This window comes from Heteronotia binoei, chromosome 8 (assembly GCF_032191835.1).
Source record: "Heteronotia binoei isolate CCM8104 ecotype False Entrance Well chromosome 8, APGP_CSIRO_Hbin_v1, whole genome shotgun sequence".
Classification (NCBI taxonomy): Eukaryota; Metazoa; Chordata; class Lepidosauria; order Squamata; family Gekkonidae; genus Heteronotia; species Heteronotia binoei.
In genome coordinates this window covers 93,459,756-93,468,720 of record NC_083230.1, presented here as the reverse complement: position 1 = coordinate 93,468,720, position 8,965 = coordinate 93,459,756, and the positions used below count along the sequence as shown (strand labels likewise).

The 8,965-nt window shown below is 42.5% G+C and overlaps 1 protein-coding gene across 2 annotated transcripts in view; it reads left to right on the top strand.

The window, feature by feature from the left end:
* The first annotated feature begins 635 nt into the window (after positions 1–635).
* The window catches only part of DRAM1 (DNA damage regulated autophagy modulator 1), a 32,385-nt gene continuing 24,055 nt past the window's right edge, over positions 636–8,965 (top strand). Inside the window, exon 1 of one of the 2 annotated variants that reach the window (XM_060245618.1) lies at positions 636–1,106. In XM_060245618.1, the coding sequence (XP_060101601.1) occupies positions 907–1,106 (200 nt within the window). In that variant the 5' untranslated portion in view covers positions 636–906. The remainder of the gene's footprint in view (positions 1,107–8,965) is intronic. The other variant, XM_060245619.1, reaches the window with a different exon arrangement.

Here is an 8,965-nt window from a genome sequence, read left to right as displayed (position 1 = left end):
GCTCTTTCCTCCCCCCCCCCCGGCCGTGAAAATAACAAGCAAAAACAGGAAGAAGCCAGAGTCCGCTCACAAAAGTTCCGAAACGAAAGTGAAAGGGCTGTGGAGTGAGGAAAGACGCTTTCCCGAAACGCGCCCGAGGATGAACTTGAGAGAGAAGCAGAGAACCCGCTGCTGAGTTTTACAGAATTGCACAATCTCATCTCCCGGCGCGCGGGGAGGCAGGCAGGGGGGATTTTTTCCACCCAGTTGTTGCGCCCCAGGAAACTCCGCCTGAGAGCTGCGGGGACTGAAGACTTTTGCACAGCATGTGCGCCTGAGTGGGTGGGGGGGGGAAGGGGAGGGGAGGAGACGCGCTCTCTGTCAGTGAAGAGAAACCACCTCCAGATTCTTCAGAGGGCAAAGGAAGCCCCGCAAGCTCGCCCGGGTCCATCTGAAGAAGCGTCCATTTGCGCTTGAGAAATTTCCCTGTGGAGGTGGTGGAGAAAGCGGATCCTGCTCGGTTGGCGCGGATGAGATTTCGTGGTGCCGGGAAGCGAGCCTCAGGTTTCTCTGGGTCTGTCCTTGTAGCAACGAGGACCGTATCGCGGCTGACCCTCGAGAGCCGCGTGCTTGAAAAAGCGGGAAGATCAATTGGGGGGCGTGGGAGGAACACCTTTCCCCCAGGGCAGACGTGAGCGAGTGTGAGGGAGGCAGAACAGACAAATGGTTGCGCGCTCTTTCCGAAGCGACCCCGTGAGGGAAGAATAGCGCGGGAAAGTGAGGCCAGTCCCCCTGCGGAGACAAGTGAAGAGAGAGTGGGTGTTTGTGTGTTCGTCAGGCCGAGGCCCCTGCAGGGGAAACTGGTGTGACTTCAAGCGCTTTGTGACTTCACCCGCGAGCCCTCCAAGCCGCGCAGCCTCCGCCTCCATGCCCATTGCCGGCGAAAGGCAGCCGCTGATCCCCAAGGGGACCCGCCCTGGGTGGCGCGGGAGGATGCCCTGCGCCTTTATGCAGGGAGTGGCCTTCGTCCCCACGCTGCTGGTGTCCTGGTCTTCGGCCGCCTTCATCATCTCCTACGTGATCGCCGTGCTGTGCGGCCATGTGGAGCCGCTCTTCCCCTATATCAGGTGAGGCGGGGGGAAGAAACACGGGCGCGCCCCCTATTGGCCGCGGGGGAAGAGGGACGGGGGCCTGCGCGCAATGCACTGGACTGTGTAGCGCCTTTGGTTTGCAGAGACAAGGTTAATGGATAATGGCATCTGAGTCAGGCCTCGAATTCAGCAGGAGCTCACAGGAGCACAGCTGAACCTTTCTGAGGGTTCCCCCTCCTCCTGCCCACCTTGTCCATTGAATAGTAGGTACAACTGCATAACAATCCCTGGGTGAGCGCCACCACCTATTTTTGTACAAAACAACCCCTGATCTGAGTTTTTATTTTTTTAAGACTTCACAATTTAGGATGCTAGTGAAAGGATCCTGATTTGTCTTGCTCCTTGTTGGGAGGATTATGAAAACTTGAAGGTGGAGCCTGGCCTCCAGGTGGGGCCTGGAGATCTCCTGCTATTACAACTGACAGAGATCCGTTCTCCTGGAAAAGATGACGGCTTTGGAGAGTGGACTCTATGGCATTGTATCCTGCTTGAGGACACTCTCTTCCCCAAACCTCGCCTGCCCTAGGCTACACCCCCAAAATCTCCAGATGTTTCCGCACCCAGAGCTGGCAGCCTGGGGAGGGTGGGTTTGAGGAAGGGGAGGAACCTTGGGGATATAACACCATAGAAGATCCTGCCCAACAAAGCAGCCATTTTCAACAGGTGAAATGATTTATGTGGGCTGAACATCAGTTGCAATTCCAGGAGATCTCCTGACCCCACTTGGAGGTTGGCAGCCAGAAGCATGGGGAGTTTTGTTTTTAAAAAGAGGCTTGTTCAAAAATGGTGCCCATCATCTGTATTTAAGTCCTCTAGAACACTTCCATCTGCTGCAGGTGTAGAGTAGGTTAGGACAGAGACAGTTCTGTTTCCTGAGTGAGACTGATCATAGGCACATGAGCAGAGCAGTATGTATGGAATCAAAAGTAAGTTCCATTTATTTCTGTAGGGTTTCGTCTACCTGGTAGGTACGCTTGATGTATCAAGTTTAATTTGCAAGTTGCAGTCCATATTAACATCACTGGAATGTAACCACCAAATGCCAGTCTGTCCTAAGTGAGGCCCAAAATGGATATTATTCTGTGAGAACAGCGTTTGGATGTTTTTAGAATTTTTAAAGGGTGAATAGCTACATCCAGGGCCATATTTGGATTGGGAAATGGCAGTGGAGGGTGTGTGTGTTTTCTTCTGTACTTGCTTGTTTTTGCTATTGAAAATTGCCCTATTACAAAAAGAAGCACAATGGTGGTCTTGACTGTTTTCCTTACTACAGCTACCAACATTGTGCAAGGCTTGGAGGAGGGGGAGCTCTAGTTTGATTATTGAAATCATGTGGGATTAAGTGTTATACCCTCTTATCCCATGGTTATGACCACAGTTCTGATCCAAATTAAACGATTTAGGGAAACTATTCACCTTAAAGCTTTATAAGCCTATCAGCCATGAATTTGTTGTGTTTTTGTCCCTTAGGGCATTATCACCTTACAGTAGTTAACAGCATCCCCAGACTACAACCAGTTATAATTTACAGGGTTTTTTCTTCCCCTCTAAACAAAATTCTGTTCAGTTTGCCTTTGGGGTACATTTTTTTTTGCCTCAAGCTAATTTTACATATTGGGTAATAAATACCACATGAAAACACTACGTCAGGGGACTATTTTTGATTGCTCTGGAGTGATACAATCCATCATGAGAACCTGTTGGCTTTTTCTTATCACATGATCCTCCCCACAGAGAGATATGTTCTTGGGGTAGGAAAATACCGTAAGGTGCAAAAGTTTAATTCATTTAAAATTCAGGGAAGTATATTAGTTTTCTAATACCAATTTCTTTCAATTAAAAAAAAACTTTACAGAAACCCTGCTGGTACATGTTATTCAAGTGACTTTTGCCACTACAAATAAATTCTCTTTGCAGCAGTTTTTCTACACTGTTTTAGGACTTTGTCTTGGAGTAGAAATACCGGTATACCTTGAATGTAGTATGTGCAAGTTTTTACAGAGTTCTTAAAGGGTTCCAGTGGTTCTAGTCATGGATCTCCCATCCCAGCACTTCCTGTTTTGCCTCTTAATTTGTGCAGGTTTATAGTTGTATACTCCAATCCTCAGCACATTTATCTGGAAAAAAGTCTCACTATTTCAGTGAGAATTGCTGTATAGTAAAATGCTTAAAGTTGCAGCCCAATGCTTAGAATTGCATGTATGTTCTAGTAGGAAGCAAAAAACTCATGGAGACATAATGCTAAATAAACACGATGAGGATCAGGTTGGGTGTTTTGCATAGAAGAGAACTTTACTGATCAGAAAATGTTAACAGCTAGCGTTGTCCTCTTTGTTGTAGAGTGCTGGCAAACAGCACCTGATGACGTTTTCCCTTCTACAAAAGAACTGCTTTTCTTGGTAGTGCTTTTGTTTCATTCATTAACAACTGATTAGTTTCTTAGTGTAGTATGAAGCTTTCCTCATTTATTGCACTTCCATTCCCCCTCTCTCAAGTTGTATCTCTTTAAAGTTTCCCTGTCTTGCAGCTAGTAAAAAGCACAGATCCTTTGCTAAGGAAAAAAAAAACCATGACAACCACCTGTCAAATGAGAATGCCCATTTTAGTAGTAAAGGAAATGCTAGAAACTGGCAAAGAGGCACCACCTTCAGTCAGTATTTTCCCCACATACACAGATGTAGGAAATGTATTATATAGGACAACTAGGGAAGTAGCAAAGTTTGACCTTTTCATACAAATTGTAATTTCAGTTTAACAGCTGCATGCCAAATCATGAATATCCTTCGATTTTTGTATTCAGATATGAGAAAGGAGCCGAAATAAGGAAATAACATTTAGTATAGTTAATAGCATTCTAGAGATTGGAGTGAAAAGCAGCCCTAGTATTTGCCGTAATGGTGAGGCTGAGCACCATCATCTAAGGGGAATGATACAGGCTAATGTGGTGCGCTGATTCTCTATTCAGAAGGAAGGAAGGTAGCCCAGCCTTAATGCTTATCTCCATGGCAGAAAGCATTTATTGAATGTTCCCTTTGACATAGATGGTTACTGGAATCTTCAGCACAGCTGAAGTTAAAAGAGGGGACTTGTGCTTTTCCTCTTGTGTCAGCTCAGTTTGTGCTTTTTTCCCACTTTCTATTATAATCTACCTTCAAGAATTTGAAATAAATCCAGAATACCAACGTCTCTGTAACGGCTCCTTTCTGGTGGAACCAACTGCCGGAAGAGGTGAGGGCCCTGTGGGACCTTGGCCAGTTCCACAGGGCCTGTAAGACAACCCTCTTTCTGCTGGCTTATAATTAACTGGCATTGGAAGCTGAGTGTAGTTCTGATAGACCGCCGTTATATGTTTTATTATTTTACTGTTTTAACTGTGTAAGATGTTTTAAATTCAAAAATTGTTAGATTTTTATGTGTTGTGAGCCGCCCTGAGCCACTTCGGTGGGAAGGGCAGGATATAAATTTAAATAAACTTGAAAGCCATTGGACACGTTTGCTGTACAGCAGTTAGAAGGACTTTTCTTGTGCAAGACAGGAGCAGTGCATTCTTTTTAGCCAATTGATGGGAGATGGAAAAAGGGAAATGAGGCAGGATTATCTGCATTATACAGGGGGAGGGGATATCTGTGCCTGTCATATAGACTGTGGGGAGGACAGTAGGCTCAGTGGTAGAGCATCTGCTTGGGAAGCAGAAGGCCCCAGGTTCAATCCCCGGCATCTCCAAAAAAGGGTCCAGGCAAATAGGTGTGAAAAACCTCAGCTTGAGACCCTGGAGAGCTGCTGCCAGTCTGAGAAGACAATACTGACTTTGATGGACCGAGGGTCTGATTCAGTATAAGGCAGCTTCATATGTTCATGTTCATACATAATAAAAGGTCTGATTCAGTATTTGCATTCTGTGTCCTGACCTCTTAGGAACAAGGCTAGGCTGCTTTCACATTTGTTGGATAATGCAGTTTCAATACGCTTGAGCTGTTGTTTTTCACACAGAAAAATCAACTTGCAAATGATTGTAGAAGATGACGACTGCAGATTTATACCCCGCCCTTCTCTGAATCAGAGACTCAAAGCGGTTTACAATCTCCTATATCTTCTCCCCCCACAACAGACACCCTTTGAGCTGGGTGGGGCTGAGAGGGTTCTTACAGCAGCTGCCCTTTCAAGGACAACCCCTGCGATAGCTATGGCTGACCCAAGGCCATCCCAGCAGCTGTAAGTGGAGGAGTGGGGAATAAACCTGGTTCTCCCAGATAAGAGTCCACAAACTTAACCACTACACCAAACTAGCTCTCTTTGTTAGTGTATTCAACATATAAGGTGATTAATGTGAAAGCAGCCTTAATCAAAACCTGCACCATTCCAAGTGTCGTTGTTCTTTCTCACAATTGTTAATGTTATTGATTAAATTGACAGCCTGCAAGAAGGGTGAGGGGGGGCTATTGGAAAACCTGTGAAAAATCTTATATACATATGCTGGTTGTAATAGTTCTGTATTTTAAAATATCCTTGAGATTCCTTTATTGCACAGCTTTCAGTGTTTGGTTATGGCTGCTGTTGTGGATCTTTTAGTGCTTGCTTTTTACTCTTATATGCTCCTTTTATGATTGTTTTGATATTTATTGTTTCATATGGTTGCTTAATTATTTCAATTGGAAGCCAATGTAGATATTTTATATAGAGTAGCTAGCAAGTAAAAAGCAAAATTAATATAAAATCCACGATACATATCCAGGGTACAAGTTGTGATCTCAGAATCAATAAAAATTTTTTTTGGTGTGGCAAGCAAAAGGCTTACAGGAAGGTGCATTTTGAAGTTGAGGCTCCCATTCCTTATCGCTGCCCTTGCACTTCAGAAGGTGGTTTTGAGGCTTGGCACAGAGCCCTTGACAGTAACTCTAGTTGATGAAGAGATATTGGACATATGGACCCATACCAGGCTTTTAAAAATAATGACCAGCCCTTTTAATTGGACTGAGAAGGTTTTTTATTGTTAATCATCACCAGGAAATGTGATGTCTAATCACGACTGTAACTGTGATAAAACTGAAAATTGTGTCTTATCTGTTCAGAAAAATCAGAACTGTGGTTGTAAGGCATAGATCATGAGTACAAAATGTAATGAAACTCACTGATTAATTAAGTAAGCATGATCAGTGAAACAGAAGTTTTGGTAAGTGTATTCATCATATATATGTAATTTTCTTAATTCCAATCTAAAATACTGGACTAGGTGTATATTGTTGAAAGAAAGGCAAAGGACATTGCAAAATGTCACGTTTGCAGTGAAGAGCTACATAATATGCTAGAGAATGCATGAAAAAAGTAGAATACTGAAATGTTGTATTGTTAGTACTTAAAACGACATTATGTAAAAAGTGTACATTGTAAGAGGATTTTATTTCAGTGATCTTTTTGTGCTACATAGTTTGAATGTGAAATGCCTTGCCTTAAGGAGCATTACTCATTCTAAAGCGGCGATGAGCTGTTTGAGCTGGAGTGATTGCTATCCCCTTCTGGATTTAAAATGCATGACCAGACAGTAACATCTGCCTCCTGTTCCCCAGTTGGCACCCTGTTCTCACCTGTCTTCGAATTGGAGTTATTTGACACTGGGGAAAGTCTGGTCTTTGCGGATGTTGGTGCTTTCACCCTGCATGTCTGGATGTCTGAACTTCCCTGTTGCAAACTCAAGGTGGTTGGGAAATGTGAACACCATCCTGAATAACATGGTACCATCAGCAAACTTGGCTAGTTTGTTGTTCACCTCCAATTTTTGATCATTTATGAAGAAAATGAATAGCACCAGTCCTAATACTGATCCCAATAGAACACCATTTCTTTCCTCCATTTTGAAAACTCGCCATTTATCCACTCATTGCTTCCTATTGTTTAACCAATTTCTATTACATGAAAGGGCTCATCTTCTTGTTTCATGACTTTTAAGAGCCATTTCACACCACTTTACCTATGTGCCCCTCCCTCCCACAGATTTTCTGCCAAAGTATTCTGGGAGCTCCCAGCTGGGAATCTTAATTCCCAGGCATGCAAAAAATCACCTGATTGAGAGTTGAACTGTGTCACACAAAGAAAAGGACTGTGGCACACAAAAAATGGACTTCAGCATCCCACCCATTTTCTTCTCCTGACCTGAAACAGTTCCCGGGAACCATTGTTTTTCATGTTGAAGAAGCTTATTTTACATATAATGTCTTAATGGAGTAGTGGTTCCCTGGAGGTAAGTAAAAGAGTGCAGTGGAGCAGGTGGAAGTCCTTTCTGTTTGTATGCCTCAATCCAGATTTGAATCAGGGCTGAGCACACCTGGTAATGGAGTTCCCAGTATGGAACGGCAGGTGTACGTCTGGCTCAAGAATCCTGGAGGTGATCTGCTACAGTGACTTTGTAACATGCAAATCTGCCTTAAGTTTATTCAAGAGTTTCTAGTGAAGGACTTTATCCAAAAAGAATTTTGGATATATAATGTCTGCTGAAATACCCTTGTCTATGTATTAACTTTCTGGAGAACTTGAAAAGAGTGGTCAGACAGGATCCCCCTTTACAGAAACAATGTTGATATTTCTTTGTTAGGACTTCTTTGTCTTTGTGCTTAATAACATTTTGTTTCTTTAATTATACCCCCCCCCTCCAAAAAAAAAGTTACCGGTACTTGAAACAGAAATTTATCTCAACAGCATAAAATTTCCTAGATTTTATCTGGACTTAAAGGTTGGTATTACATTTGCTACTTTCATATCCTTTAGAAGGAAAGCTGGTTTTAGTGAGAAGTTGCATATTATTGTTAGGAGGTGAACAGTTTAAAGAGTTGTCAGGTGTATTCCACTGTGGCTGTGATTCTTTATCCATGGAGCTCTCTTCCTCACAGAATTTTTTTTTTAACTTTTTCCCACCAGAAATTCTTACTTGTGACAGGAACCTACTCTGTATCTGTTTGGCATATTGTCATTTAAGTTTGAACCCTATCTCTTTAGGTACTTGCAGTTTCCCTAGTTAATCATGTAACAATAGTTTGTTGTAAGGAAAGTGAAATGTTAATAGTAAATGTTTGGTCTCTTCCACTGATGTTAGCAAACAAAGGTAGAAGGGAGGCAACTGGGCAATAAATCCCCACCATCATGTGCTAAAATATCAACACAGAACTGCAAGCATACTTGAGAATTTTAATATAATAACCAGTGCAGGAATCAGTAAACAATCTTTCTTGACATAAATGAGGCTTTTATATCATTTCCCTTGAAATAATCTATTTCCTTTGAAATGCTATAAGCAAGTACTGCTTACAATTTCATGGATTTCAGTGGGAGAACTAATCATGTTTTTAACTTTTATTTAAAGCACTCATTCCTGAATTTGGCTAGGTAATACAATTGTCATACAGATTTGCAATGAAAATAAGACTGTACCCATGCAATCCTAATCAAAGTTACTATTGCAAAGTTGACTGAGAAGGTTGTGGTTCTGTTTATAGTTACATGGGCAAAGTTCTTCACTCACAAAACATTTACTAGGTTGCCTAACTTACCTGTGTAGTCATTTGGGACTTAAAGGAGGGGGAGGAGAGAATCAGGTTTCCGAAGCTTTCCTGTTTGGTCACCAGAGTTTTACTCAACAGACGTTAGTAAGCAAGTGGCCATATAAAAACCTAAGAAGTTAAAGTAAAAATGTACAGAGTCAAGTATACCTTCGTATTTTTGCTTTCTTTTATGCACAGTAGCAGCTAAGAGAATGTAATCACATTGTAAATTTGTATTAAATGCTTGGAAATACATTTTGATATACATTTTTCTGTAGTTCACACATATACAACCTGATTTTAAAA